This window comes from Poeciliopsis prolifica, unplaced genomic scaffold, assembly GCF_027474105.1.
Source record: "Poeciliopsis prolifica strain line A6 unplaced genomic scaffold, Auburn_PproV2 SCAFFOLD008, whole genome shotgun sequence".
NCBI classification, from domain to species: domain Eukaryota; kingdom Metazoa; phylum Chordata; class Actinopteri; order Cyprinodontiformes; family Poeciliidae; genus Poeciliopsis; species Poeciliopsis prolifica.
In genome coordinates, this window is record NW_026562383.1 from 3678639 (window position 1) to 3693360 (window position 14722).

The window sequence follows — 14722 nt, forward strand, 5'->3', positions numbered from 1 at the left end:
GACAACTCAGAGCTGCGACTTAAATGCAGTTTCCCTTTTGTCCCCCAGGGTTAACACCCAGGTAACACCTGCTCATTTCTGAGATACTTTTCTTATAATTAATTGTTATCGCAAGACAGTTTTATTTTGAGGTGACAGTTTATAAGTATAATGTTGAATTTCATTTTTTTAAATGTATAATAACAGGGGTTGTTATTAAGGTCGACATAACAGCAAATTGAATCTTTTTTTCCTCCATAAAATGTTCAGATATGGAATTTTTACAGCTCAAAGTTTCAAGTGTAAGTTTTCATTTGGTACAGTAAACAAACAAACAAACAAAAAAGAATTCATTGTGAATGCTGTACTTTGACAGTTAATTGTTTGATCCAAAAATTTTTGTTTTGATCCATCCCCCAAAAAATAACAAAACAAAACAAAAAAAATCAGCAACTTAATAAGTGAGGTCAAATCTTTATTGAACATTTAAAATAATGTGCATCACAGCTCGTATTGAGATACATTATTCACAGGAGGAAAAACCACTGAGAGAAACACTTAAACCTGCAGGATCTAACTTTTACAAAAATATGTCCTTTTACTTACTCACTTGTTAAAACTCGATCTTGAGACAGTATAATATGTCACTGATAATGTGTGAAAAAATCAAGTCTCTCCTACTCCTTCCCGGGCCCCTATTGCCATCTGCAGACGTGCATCGCTTCTAGTCAGAAACCATCAATCAGAGCCAGGAGGAGGGTCCCTGCACACATTTCCCAGGAAAACAGTTTATCCGGCGTCGCTTGTGGCCGAGCTAACAAGTCTCACGTCGTAGGTGACCATGTGGAAGTTGTCCCAGGCGTACAGCTTCCTCTGGGCGTGGTTGTAGTCCACCATGCTGCTGTAGCGGTACTTGTTCACGAAGGGCACAGAGATGGCCCGGCCCTCACTCGTGGCGGTGTCGAACATGTAATTGATGGTGGTGTTGGGTGTGGTGTAGCTGGCCACCGTGTACAAGCGTCCACACGCCATGAAGGCGTTGCCAACCGCGTTCTTCCTCATCTTGGTCTCCCAGCTCCTCCTCACTTCCAGGCTCTCGGGGTCCAGCTGGGAAATGACAATCGCCCCCTTCGCTTTGCCTGTGCTGTAGATGACCCACAGGCCCTGCTCGTCCGCCGCCAGGTCGATGTCCGTGTAGCCGCCCCAGGAGTACGGGTGCTGTCCGTGAAAGCCGGCGTGAGGCAAGTCCAGACGGGACGCGAGGTTCTCTGAGTTGAGGTTGTAGCGAAGCAGGGTCCGGCTGCGTCTGCGCTGGTAGTACAGAGAACCTCGGTACACGGTGGCCCCTGTGCTTTCCACTGGCTCCGGCAGAACCAGGACTTTCATAGGAAAGCCTTTGGAAAACTGATCCATATCTTCATACACAAAGAGCTGGCGGATTTCTTTACCGACCGAATCGATTCGCCACACCGTCTTGTTGGTGTAATAGGGGCCCTGGGGCTCTGGGTCCTGAAGCCACACTCCATACTTCCCTGTGATGGCGTCAGCTTTTCTGTGCAGCACGGGATCTCCCACGGACAACAACTCCCCGCAACCGGAGGAAATGTTTGAACTGAGCTTTGAACTGCTTGCTTGTTGGTTTCCCTCAGGAAGGAGGCGGGATGCAGCGACCTCTTTCACCTCAGCCTTCATTTCCTGATAGGAGGTATTTTCAAAGTGATATCCAGGGCCTGGGAAAAAAAAAAAATTCAATCAGTTTGCATTATGTCTAAGAATTAGTTTTATCTTGAGCAAGATGAAAATGAATCTTCTAAAGTTGTTTTCTGACAAAACCTGAGACATAGAATCATGGAATCTTCATTGCCGCCACAGAAACATTACCATAAGTCTCTACATCATCCTCCAAATTATTATGCAAATTGGATTTAAGTGTCATAAAGGGAACATTTTTTGTTGTGCTATTAAATTTATAGATGTTATTGTGTGTCAGGGCTCTTTAAATCACTATAATTAATTTCAGAGAGCTGGTTGATCAGTTTGTCTGTTGAGCTCAATTAAAGGAAATCTACTTAAGAAGGATGTTCCACATTATTCAGCAGGCCACAAGTTTCAAGCGATATGTGAAAGAGAAAGAATCTCTCTGCTGACGAAAATCATCAGACAGTGTAGTGCAGTATGACAAGGTATGAAAACATTAGATATTTAAATTGAAGCGTCATCATCATACTGTGGAGAGATTTGTGGCTGATTCAGAACAACCACTTAATGCTGCACATTCAAAGAATGACCATTTGCAGTTCTTCATCATACATAAAATGTTTAGAAAATCTGCTGTGCATAATAATCTGAAACAGCGCATTTTGAGATTTTTATTTTTGAAAAACATACTGTTCTGCTGGGGAGCTTTATTAAGCAGCCTTTCTTTGGCTGCTTAATGATCTCATGCAATGTTGTTTTAATTAAAATGTGATCTATACTGTAATAGTTTATGACTTGAAAATCATACTGACCATCATTTGAGAAAACATCACTTGCATAATAATTGAGTGTGGTTCTAGGAATATCGTACCTCTGAGAGGTGTGTTTTCTTGCAGGGCTCCAGCGGAGGTGTGTGTCTGCTGGCAGGGTCTCTGCCGGAGCCTCTCCACCTCCCGGTTCAACTGGGCCACTGTGCCCTGCAGCTTCCGGACCTGAGCGTTCAGACGCTCCTGGTCCAGCTGCAGCTGGTTTCTTTCTCTTGTGACCTGGGCGTAAGCCTCCTGAAGGTTCTCCTCGCTGTGCCTCAGCCCAACAGAGGCGGTTCCCTGCTCCCCTCTTGCTGTCAGCCGACTGACCAGAGCTTCGAGCAAGGTGAGTCTGGTCAGGACTTCATCCGTCTCTGACTTGGCGCTTCCTCCAGGGCAACTGGACTCCTGCGGACTCACCACAGCGAAGGAGTAGACGCAGCGTCCGTTGGGGTCATTGGAGCGGCTCAGAGAGGCTCGGCCTTGGCTTTGGGAGAACGCAGCAAAGCAGGATGAGGAGAGGACAGACAAGAGGAGAAGCATTTTGGAAGTCTTGATTGCAGCTTTATCTGTTTCTGTCTTCTCTGTTTTTCTGTCTGTCTGTCCCTGTCGGTGCAGGTTGATGCCTGAATCCCAGCAGAACTTTGAGTATTTATGCAGAAAAGAGGAGGGGATGGACCAACCAGAGGGTGTGGAGTGTTTTTGTAAGTGCTCCACGTCTTTCTTGGGGGTTTTTTTTTGATGGTGAAGGAGGCGTGCTGAGACGGACAAACAACCTGGAAACCAGAATCAGGTAGTTACGGTTACTTGAGTAAATTTTGGAAGAAAAAGAAATGGTTTTATAAAGGGTTGCTACTCTTACTTGAGTAAAACAGTAACTTCACTGAATAAAGAATAAACATGTATTAACCAGAAATTCACCCCTCTCACTTTCATGGTTGTGCTTTATGTCAAAGTGAGACCTCTTTAGGACACAATCTTTGTTGTTCTACTGTAATTTCCATTAGTGTGTGTTGAATGTTGAGTCATTTAGAGATGAGATGAATAATGCAGTAAATGCCACACTGCCACAGGAAGCATGTTACCCTTCACCAAATGTAAGTATCAGTTTCATATTTAATATTGAAAAAAATTTTTTTTGAAAACATATGTTCTCAAAATGCAAGAATTTCAGTGGGACCTCATATTGTTGCCTGGCGTCATTTTTAAACATTAAAATAATAATAAATACTTTCTTTTTTGTTTTTACTTGAGTCAGTTTGTGATCTGCTCTTTCTCGAGTTCAGCTCTTGTGAACTCAACCCACCTCTGCTGAAAACCTGCGAGCGGAAGAGTAAACCTTTTCTCCCCCCCAACCCCCTTCGTTGCTGAATTCCTGCTTTGTGTCTCGGCGTTCGGTATGCCTCTGCAGGTTGTTTTGACCGGACAGTGTCCTTCATTTTATGTGTCTAGCCGCCGTCACCGGCAGTTTTGTTTACTTCCTCGACAACTAATGGTTTCCCCCATTAAACCACTGTGTGATTAACAGCAATAAACCCAGTTGGCGGCCAACAACACAAGGTGAAATTACGACCGGAGGGGAAAAGGTGGAGGAGGAATGTGTCGGCGGCGACTACCGGGGCAAGGTGGCGCTTCAGCTGGCCGGAGGATGGAGCTGTGCAGCCGAGCCGCATCCCAGCTGGGCAGGATGTCTGGCACAGGAGGCAAGCGAAGCTGACTGCTGATGCGACGTGACTGTTCCCTGTTTTTGTCTGGGGCTGGAGGGAAGTAGAGAGAGAGACACTGAAATTCAAATAAGAGAGCATTTATGCCGCTCCGTGGTGCATATCAGTGGAGCTTTACTCCAATGATATGATGATAATCCCCTTTTGGCCTTCAGTAGTGTGAAGCAAATGATTCCCCCCACCACCCCCACACCTCTAAGTGGAGATGCGAAATATACGCAACAGGCATTAACACATAAATGTGAAGTGGAAGGTGGTTGGTGCGCTGTTATTTTACAAAGAAAAATCTGAAAAGAGTGACGCACACCAGAGGCGGGCGGATCGAGCCAAAAACATCAGTAATACCAATACTAATCCTGTATCACTTTTGGTTCGATACAAGCAGAATAGGATCAATACTTTGGTTTCACATTCCATTTTATTTCATTTGTGTATTTAACTTTTTCTACTCTACATAATAAAAATGTTTTAGTTTTGCTCCCAAATTATATTTTGCTCTTTGCTTCATTTTGTTATTTTGTCGACACTTTCAAAATTCGTCTAAATTCTGTCTTTTGTTTGAGCAAAACAATTCAAAGGAGAGTCACAAAAACACATAGAGGTCAGAAGTTTGATGATATGAAAGTATTCATTATTTATATTAAATAAAAAGTGTCAGTATCGGCGATACTGGTCCTGTATTTATTTGGTATATGCAGTATCGCACACCTCTGTCAAATATCTAGTGCAAATAAATGTCACACACTCCATAAATCTGGACTTCATGGTAGAGTGGCAACATATTCTTGGGATATTCTTGCGTGACCATGACCTAGTCAAAGTCTATCCATCAGTACCTGCTTGTCTATCCCTCAGTACCTGGCGCTTACGCTGGTAAAATGTTGAAGAAAAACAACGACACTTTGTCAGAGTGAATATAGAGTCATTCTCTATTTCTTGTTCGTCTTCCACATAGACACAAAATATTTACCTCCACATGCACATAAGAAATGGAGGAAAATGCTGAGGTGCTCATCTGGGTTTCCATGAGATCAGTCCGCTGCTCAATTAATCTGTCTCGTCTCCAGCCTATGGAAAGTCTCCGGGTTCCACAGCGTTTTTGCCATGGAGGTGTGTTTTTCTTGGTTCAGGAATTCTGGTGCAGCCTCTGCCCCAGAGTTAAAGCAGAGGAGATCATGGTGGGAAACTCTTCCATAAGCTCCCCCACAGGGCAGAGTCCAGCCAGCCGAGCTCCTCATCATTTTTAGTTATGAACGTAGTTGGAGAGGGGTTTGATTTCACTATCTGTCACATCGACTGATTTTAAGCCTGCTTTGCTCATGCGAGATGGCTCGCAAATCCATTTTCATGCATTTCCAGTCAGAACCTTAGAAGCACACGAAGTAATTTATTTTAGTTAAGAGTTTGTATCATTCTTTTTCTAAGGTGGGATAATTATGCAGCAATTTCAGTGATTTCTCTTTTTTTTTTTTAAAGAGAACTTTAGAGAATTTTCTGTTTGAATATTTGAGTTCATTTCTAGGTGATTTTATTTTCCAGTATAATTAATTTCCTTTATGGTTGCATTTAGCCTAGCCCCTGCCGTCCCTCACATTTCCACTTTAGTCATGAACTAATCTCCCCAAACAGCTTTCGCCCATTTACTTCGATTTGTCCGGCTCGATTTCTGCCGATAGTCTAGATTAGAAGCGGGGAGATCTGGTGTTTTTCTCCTTAATTACGCCTAATTTTGATGGCCATGTCACTGGCTGGTTCCAGGAAAACCTGGTGACAAATGGACATAAGTTGCCTGAAATGACGAGGTGTGTCATTTCACAAGCTCCCCAAGAACCAGAACTGCGACCTCCGATTGAGAGTTTGATCAGTTGTTTGTGTGCGCTTGACTTTGCTTTACTCCTTCAAACAAACTTTTTTCCACCGCTAAACTTTTTCTTTCTCTCCGGCCACAAAGCTTTTCTCCAGAACTCGCTTGTCGTGTCCATGTTGGCAGCTGAAAATTACAGTGACACTTGAAGGTATTGGAAGGGAAGGACAAAACATTTTCAACAATGTATTGTGAATGTTAACAACGCCACTGGAGTAATCCGTTCGATCCTCCGATGTATATTATGACATGAACAATAAATTTAAAAAAAAAAAGAACACTCTCAGATGGAGAAACAATAAATAGTTCTCTCAGAAGCCCTCTGAAAGTACAATTGCAGAGTTTGTCTGCAGCACATATTTTCCAGGATTATTTCCAACGGGACATTTGTCTGAAGGTGAATTTCATAACAGCAGAGAGGAAGAGACCGGGATCTGTTGTGGTAGTCTGTGTGTGGAGTTCACAATCAAAGCAAAACGTTGAAAATCTAGATCGCCTCCTCAGAGGTCTGCAGAAACAGTCTGAATATTGATTTCCTATGATGGAAAGCAGGCACGGAGTCAAATAATACCTCATTTCTCTCACATATTTATTCAAACAGTGGCCGCAGCATATTCCATGCGCTCGGTGACGTAACGGATGATAGTCGTTTGCTCACCAGACTTGCTTTTACAGGCACAAATTGTTGCGTAACATGTCTACACTGGGGCTTATTTGACTTGTGGATGTGAAACACGAGAATTACAAGCCGTATGAGTGCCTAGAGGGAGCTGGAAGATCTGGAAAGGTCTCATTTTAATGATATGCCTCAGTACTTTGGCTGAAATTGTTTTGCCACTTGGAGCTTTCTGTGAGCTTTGGAATATCTAAAGCTTCTGACCTGAGAGCGGATGGGCTTTCGATGCTACAGCTAAAATAACTCACGGCTGATTTATGACACAGAATTGTGTCACATGGTTAGAAACACTGCCTGGACTTTTAATGTTCCGTTCTTACCAGGATCAGCAGCAGGGGCCCTTCGGGAGCACCGGGACATTTCCCAGTGGACTAGTTGCTGCCTGCTAAGGGGCGGGACCCAAGGTCTGGTTCATACTGCAATTGCTATGGGGAAGACAGATGGTCCTCACCCGCTCTTTTCATTTTCTGTGGTCACTGGATGTCAAACCTAAACAATGTGCATGATTGCGGCCTGTCTCACCAGGGAATGTGAATCAAAGCGTTTCAACTGAAAAACGACTCAGAAAACTCAGAAAACATGGTGGTAACCCCAACCCTAACCCTGCCCATTACTAATACTGTATTTATGTTTTTCCTGGCATCTGAATGAAACTAATGTCTACCAGTACACTGTAATTCTAACAACTACCTCCTTGCAGACCACCGCCTTTCAGTCACGTTGCTTTAAAGCTCCCAGGATTCCTGGCATACTGTCTGTACTGAAAGTCATTTTTTGGCCAATTACAATAGCAGCTCCCGGTCCATCTGCGTGCGCGCTCAGACTGGATGTGTGTGAGCCGCGCGGTGCATTGCTAAAGATGAGACACATGTTTTCTCTGTTTTTCCTCTCTCTTGCAGATGAGAGTGTAAGCAAGTACATATTACTACTGCTATAAAGTCAGAGCTCCAAACTAATGTATGTCACCATCAACACATTAACAGATGGTGTCTTGATTTGGTGATCGGAAACATTTAAATGAGACGTAAAAGTAGAAAACAGAAGAAATGTGTTGGGGAGGATATGCTTTTTCATAGCACTGTTCACAGGCAGGAAGGACAAGAATATGATCAGACACCAATACGCTGCAGAACAGCAATAATGAATAAAACAAAAAAACTCCCAAAAATTTCATTGCATGATCTTAACTTGTGTTGTTACTTGCATTGCACCAATTGCATTTTTTTGGCTGACCCCGACCGTAACCCGATTCTGATTTTGGCTGATGTCGATTGTTATTTGTCTAAAACGTTACAAAATAACGTTTAACAGTGGGGTGACCAATGGTAGCCACTGGTACGCAGACTTCACCCAGTCTATCAGCACAACGTTTTTCACAACAGAGCAAAATGGGACAGTAGGTGATTTTCAAACTATTGTGGAAGTAGATGAGATCGGTGAATAAGATCGGTTTCTCATGCGAGCATCAGCCAATCGCAATCACTCAAAATTAAGGAAAACGGGGCCGGTTTATAGCCCAGGAGCCTTACTTTTTACTGTAGGCTACATACTGCTCAGTCATGATATTGTAATCTCCTCCACAAACTGTGAGTAATCTGACACCTGTCTCTCAGAACCATCTGCAGTTTGAGCAGCAGTATCAGATCATGAAAAACTAGTTCACTCCTTTCTTTTGACCACTTTGCTTACTGACCACTGCAGACTGGGAGCATCTCACAAGAGAGGTGCAGTTTTAGAGATGCTCTGACCCAGTTGTCTGGTCATCACTGTCCAAATGCTCCTGACGTTTCCAGTTTGAGGACACGATGTTGACAGGCAACCCATTCATAAACTCTTCAGAGTTTATGAAAAAAGCGTCTTGGATGTGGAAGAGGAGTCAAGCTCAGGAATTTTCTAGAAAAACACACAGAACTCATAAAAGTGAGTTTCTGAAGTCAAATGTTTGTTCGTTTTGAAGCTCTTTTATTTTTTAGAAAATTCTTGACTTTTCAAACTCAGATATTTCCTAGATTTTTCTGGACGATTGTTGAGTTTTTTCGAGCAAACTTTCATCTGTGGGACCTCTGAACTTCCCTCCTTTTTTTGTGTGTGAGAACATTTCTGAGTTTTTTTTCTAGCAAATTTTTGACTATTCAAACTCAGAAATGTCCAAGGTTTTTCTGAAACCTTTCTGAGATTAACCTCAAATTTAGATGTTTTTGGAGGTTTTTTTTCTCACAAATCTTCCAATTTTGGTGCTCAGAAATTTACTCAGTTTTCTATAAAAATTTCTAAGATCATTCTCAAAATTTCTTAAATTATTTTTTTACTCCTTCTTTTTCTCCAAATGGTTCTGATACTCCGTCCTAAATGACCAATAAGGTCGTTGGTGACAAACTCCAGAGTGGATCACTTCCGCCATCTAGCGTTCACCACACCAAACCGCGTCGACTCCTGAGGCCCGTCCGTGATGACAAGGGCAAATTCAACACTAATGACATTTTGTGGCCTAGAAATGAATGAGCGACCCTAATAGCTTTGCTTACTGTTCCCTCGGTCTATTTCAAGGCTGCTTTCACAGCCGGAGGGTCAAATGAGGCCTCTCCTTCAGATCAATGACAGATCTCATCTGCAGCCAAGAGGAGACACTTCCTCCAGCAGCGGGCGCAGATGTTGGCCTGTGAGAGGTTAAGACGGCAGACATTCCGCACGACTGCCTCCACCAGCAGGAGCCTCGGACACGAGTGGCAGCCTGGGCCCAAATGCCACACTTTCTATATCGAATCTGTCATGAATCCCGCCTGCACTTGCGAGGCCATGTTTTCCACCTGCTTCCCATTTTCTTTCTTAAATTTTTTTTCTGAAATGTGCATAAAAAACAAAGCGATATGAAACTCTATATAGCCTACGAATGAATGTTGTTGTTGTTGTTTTAACAACTGGTACTTTCTGCTCCCACTGCGGGGATCTAAAGAGGCGCATCCTCCTGTGCGTGTTGCAGCGATGCGCAGCCGTGCCGCATGACTCACGACAGGGGCAGGAGCGGCGAAGGGGATGTAAACAGGAGGCCGGACCGCGCGAGGCCTAACCTGTGCCCGCTCGGCCAATGGGAAGCCGCGCTCCGCCGCATCGCCCGCCGATCCCTCTTCTCTCATTGGTCCTCCGTCGCGTCAATCGCAGCTTCGCAGTCACACCGCAGAGAAGCGGGGAGAGAGAAGACGAAGGAGATAGAGACACAGAGAGAGGGAGATAGAGGAAAATAATATGATTAATTTGTCAAAGGCGAACTTCCGCTCGCGCTGACGTTCGAGCCCAGGTGCGCGGTTCACTTTGTGGACCGTGAGCCGACGGTGTCGCGGCAACAGGGGCGCGTGGCGCTTGTGTAACCTCGCGGAGCGTCGACGCTCGTCTTCCGCCGCCTGGTCGTTTCAGCACCGGACAGCGACACACCGGCGAGCCGAGACGCGTCGAACCAGGAAGGGGGGGAAACCCTGAGGTTGAGCGAGCCTCCCCCCTTCCGCCACCCCCACCAACCACACAACAACGCAGGTGAGCCTCACGCTAACAATGTCACGCGTTCGTCTGACGCTGTCTGTTGTTGTTTTTTTGGTTTTGTTTAATTAATTTAATGCCGCGCGACGTGTGCGCGTGCAGGTGGCTCGGTGTTGCTCTATTTGATTTCGTGTTGTAAAGAAACCGAGCTCCGGCTGGTGAATGTCCTTGACAGCAGAAAGCTTTTCTGGACGTATGTGTGTTTGTGTTGGAGGGAGAGAAAGAAAGGAAAGAGAGAGAGAAAACAGGTTGTGCTCCTGCGCAGTTTGTCTCTCTGTCCTCTTTCTGACTCCCTGTCTTGTATCTGTCTCCACAGCCCGTCCGACCCTCGGTTGGCTCGAGGGTTGGGGAGGGGGTTGCCAATGCGCGGCTAGATGACTCCGCCACATCAACAAGCGCCACGGTAGTCCTGGACTAATAATACAGCAGCGCCACGTCCCCTCTTCTTCTTCTTCCTCCTCCTCCTCCTCCTCCCTCCCCTCACCTCCCTTCTGTCTCCATTCGCTGATTCCAAGTCCTCCTGACTAAAGGCACCATGGGAAATCGTGGCATGGAGGATCTGATCCCGCTGGTCAACCGGTTGCAGGATGCCTTCAGCTCCATCGGCCAGGCCTGCAACCTGGACCTGCCGCAGATCGCGGTGGTCGGCGGGCAGAGCGCAGGCAAGAGCTCCGTGCTGGAGAACTTCGTCGGCAGGTAAAAAAAAAAAAAAAAAAAAAAATGACCACCGGAAATAGGATAATCCCCTTCCCGTTTAACCTTGAGGATGACGTAAGAAGCTGCGCAGTGCGCGAGGCTGTCTGCAGACCATCATTATCTGCCACTCAGTCTTCAGTTTTTTCAAACCAGCCGCTCTGGGTCACACACAGTCGCAACTTTATGTGGGTTACAGCAACACCTCTGGGGATTCTGGTCCAATAAGCATCCAGGGCCCCGGTGTCGAGTGGCACCAATTCCAGTTCAAACACTGGGGGAAAAAAAAAAAAACTTAAAAAAGATTGAGTTTGTTGAACTCTATGTTTCTTTAACATGTCAACTTAATAAACTTAAGTTCACTACTTAAGTTTAAAAAACAAACAAAAAAGAAAGCTGGATAACCTGTTTTCTTTTTTCAGCAAATTACCCGTTTGGGTTTGTAGTTCATCATGAAGCAAGTATTTCTGTAAATCGGTGCAATTGGCTACATCAAAAGTCACCAAGTCAAGTCACATTTTTTGTGCTTTACATAATGAAGAACCGTCAGACAGTCACTAATTGTGGAACAGGCAATAAACATTTGGGTATGTTTAAAGACATCAAGAAATGGTCAGTAATATCATATTACTTTGGATTTGAGTGTTTTTTTTTTTTAAAGAAATAGTACTATTACATTAGTTGCTAAAGAGCTCTGAATATTTGCTAAAATTGCTTTTAAGAAGACAACACTACTCCTTTAGTTATTTTACTCATTTGGTTTCATAGTCAGATTCAATAAAGACTCAGTACAGTAGAGACAGACAAGATTATTGTCATTTATTTGTAGATTAGCTTCCACTTACATTGTCCACAAAATGGGACAATGTCAAATTCTAACTTTCAACTAAGTTAGCAGTACATGTCGGGTCACTAAGCACGTGCACTGAACAAAAGTAGCATCAGATATATCCGTGGGCATGCAGAACGTTTATATGCAGAACAAAAATACAGCTTTTTGTGGCACAACTTTAAACAGTGACACCAGAACTCCAAACTCTGCCGTTTGGGAACATGAATGTTTTTCGTGGAGCTGCTTTGGAGAAAGAAAGTTTTACAGAGCCACAACATAATGTCAACAAAGACATCTTTCAACAGCGGTATGGTACATACCCTGCTCTGCAACTGAATTACAGGGATTGTTTTAAGGGCGAATTACATCCTTAAAACAACAGCAAGCTCAAGGTTAACATCATTGGTACTAGAGAAGAATTGGCTCATGTCCGAATTCAGCTGCCTTAAACATTCAACCAGTCCAAACATTGCAAAGCTTTAAAGAACCTTCAAGCCAGAGGGCATTTCCCAACAGCAATGCTTTCATGGTGCTTTCAAAAGTACTGAATGTCCAAACTGGGATGTTTGTGTACGTTATGTGCTTCACCATAATTCTAAATGAACAGTTTCATAGATTTAGACCTATTAAACTGGATCTAAGCGTCATACGTCTGAATATGAAACTTTTGAACAACTTGTTCAACTGAGCATTTGAACAAATTGTTCAATTGTGTTTGAACAATTGACACAATTGGCGATTCTTAAATACTCTGTTGGGGGTCCTCGGGTGGCCCTGAAAAGCAGCACAGCTAAAGATAGTTACAAAATCAGCCTTTCATTACCTGAAGAACATTTCTAGGATTAAAGGACTAATGTAAAGAACTTGACTCTGACACCCATCTCTTTTCTGCACAGAGCCACAGTTTTATGCATACAAAGCCGGTTGCAGAAATGCTCTGCCATGTGTAACCTTTTTAAAACACCGCCCACATGCAGCAGCTCCCACTCCAGAACGCACAAATGAATATTCATGGTGTTGCTCTGAAATTTTGAGTTAATCAAATAAGAGCTAATCAGGTGAATGGATGAAGTCACGCTTTAGCCCTTCACGCTTATATTCATATATGTAACTCAGTCTTTCATAATTTATCGTGGCATTGTTTTCTGTTAGCTCTCAACAAAAACCCAACTAAAACCCAGAGTAATGTGGTTCAACGTTCCCAAATATTGCACTGATTCAGTTGGGTGCATTGATTTAGTCCTCCTCCAGCCTTTCAATGAGCGCCGCGGTGCTGAGTAATGGTCCATCTGTCCGGCTCTGGCGCTGCACTCTGCTGAATGGACTCACAGAAGCCTCAGCGTTTCTTCGAGGCTCGTCCCGTACACCGTCCCTCTCAGGGACTATTTGTCAATAAGGTTCCCCGCAGCAAGCCTTTAGCCTCAAAGGCTAAAGGTATAGACTTTTAGGTTCAGATTATGTGCGCACGCACACAGACACACACTCACCCACACACACGCACGCACGCACACACACATATGCACACACACAAGCATTTTCATCACCTGTGTGCGTAGCCCTCCAGAAAACGTCAAAGTCATCGTTTTGCGTTTGAGCGAGCGCCCCTGTCAGCTCTTCATCCGGACCTGCTGTTCATCGGGTCAGAATGTTCTGCCCCCTCGGTCAGAGACACACCAGCTGAGAGCTGCAGGCTCGGTTTTGAAATGGCTTCTGGTTTGAGCTGTTTTGAGTTCGCTAACAGGATTTTTTTTTTTTTTTCCATTAAACAAACGCCAAGGAAAACTGTGTTGCATCTGGCGTGTTGTTAGAAAACAAGCAGCTTAGTCCGCAAACACTTAGCACGGGAATAAAATGAGTGGCTCATCACTGTGAGTTCACGATAGATATGACTTTAAAAGGACTTCTCTGATTTGTGTTTCCTCTTTAGGGACTTTCTGCCCCGGGGTTCTGGTATCGTCACTCGCAGGCCTCTGGTTCTGCAGCTCATCAGTGCAAATGCCGGTGGGTCCCATACACATTTCACACACCCACGTCAAATAACAGACACATTTTGTCACTCACACATCCACATGCACATGCACACACACAAAATCCTCCTTTCTTTCTAAATGGTGTTGCTTTTTATTCCCTCCTCCGTCTGCATTTTGTTCCACTGAGTGCAGCCATTACTAATCCAGGGTGCATGTTTTTCTGTTATTTTTTTTCCTTTCTTTTTTTTCCCCTTCCCCACAGAATGGGCTGAATTCCTCCACTGCAAGGGGAAAAAATTCACCGACTTCGACGAGGTGCGCCAAGAGATTGAGGGCGAGACCGATCGGGTTACGGGGGCCAACAAAGGCATATCTCCTGTCCCCATCAACCTGCGGGTTTACTCCCCTCACGGTACGGATGGGATCGCTCCCCTTCTCTTCTTCTTAACGTCAACTTAGTGACAGACTGCTGAAACTCTTCTGGATCTAAACAGGGTGTGACAGGATGTGATTCATAGCGAATTGCCGGCGGACGATGTTTATTAAAGCTGTGTCACTGGAAACAAAGACGAGGGTGTTCTGATCGATGGTGAAAATTACATTTATAATCTGTAGGAATAACAAAACAAATCACCTAAGGAGGTAGAACTTCTTCAGATTCCAGATATTGGTAGTGATGTTGTACTGTTGGGATTTGATCAGACCGAAAAGAGTCCAAATTATTATTTTTATTATGGTACTGTTTGAATTTATTTATGATTCTATAAAAAATTACATCCATACATACATGCTTATCCCTAGCAGCGTCGCAAGGGGTGCTGGTGCATACCTCCAGCGGTCAACGGATGAGGGGCAGGGTCACCCTGGACAGGTCACCAGACCCTCACAGTATATAAAATGTAAATCACCTTTTTTCTGTCCGGTAGCAGCTAAATTGCTAATTAGAATA

At 44.2% G+C, this 14722-nt stretch overlaps 2 protein-coding genes across 2 annotated transcripts in view; one reads left to right on the top strand and one right to left on the bottom strand.

The window, feature by feature from the left end:
- Nucleotides 1-437: 437 nt before the first annotated feature.
- On the bottom strand, nt 438-3165 carry LOC129361912 (myocilin-like). Its single transcript, XM_055033137.1, has 2 exons — nt 2549-3165; nt 438-1709 (listed from the first exon to the last, which is right to left on the bottom strand). The coding sequence occupies exons 1-2, from the start codon at nt 3024-3026 to the stop codon at nt 769-771; spliced, it is 1419 nt and encodes a 472-aa protein (XP_054889112.1). The 5' UTR covers nt 3027-3165; the 3' UTR covers nt 438-768.
- A 6750-nt stretch (nt 3166-9915) lies between these two features.
- The window catches only part of dnm3b (dynamin 3b), a 29061-nt gene continuing 24254 nt past the window's right edge, over nt 9916-14722 (top strand). Inside the window, exons 1-4 of the mRNA XM_055033132.1 lie at nt 9916-10275; nt 10595-10974; nt 13731-13804; nt 14036-14185. Coding sequence (XP_054889107.1) covers nt 10814-10974; nt 13731-13804; nt 14036-14185 — 385 coding nt within the window. The 5' untranslated portion in view covers nt 9916-10275; nt 10595-10813. The remainder of the gene's footprint in view (nt 10276-10594; nt 10975-13730; nt 13805-14035; nt 14186-14722) is intronic.

Excerpts from the sequence above, each read along its gene's own strand:
- LOC129361912 (XM_055033137.1), bottom strand. The coding sequence starts at position 3,026 with ATGCTTCTCCTCTTGTCTGTCCTCTCCTCATCCTGCTTTGCTGCGTTC. Across the intron at positions 1,710-2,548 it reads AGAAAACACACCTCTCAGAG|GCCCTGGATATCACTTTGAA; the intron begins GTACGATATTCC and ends TTTTTTTCCCAG.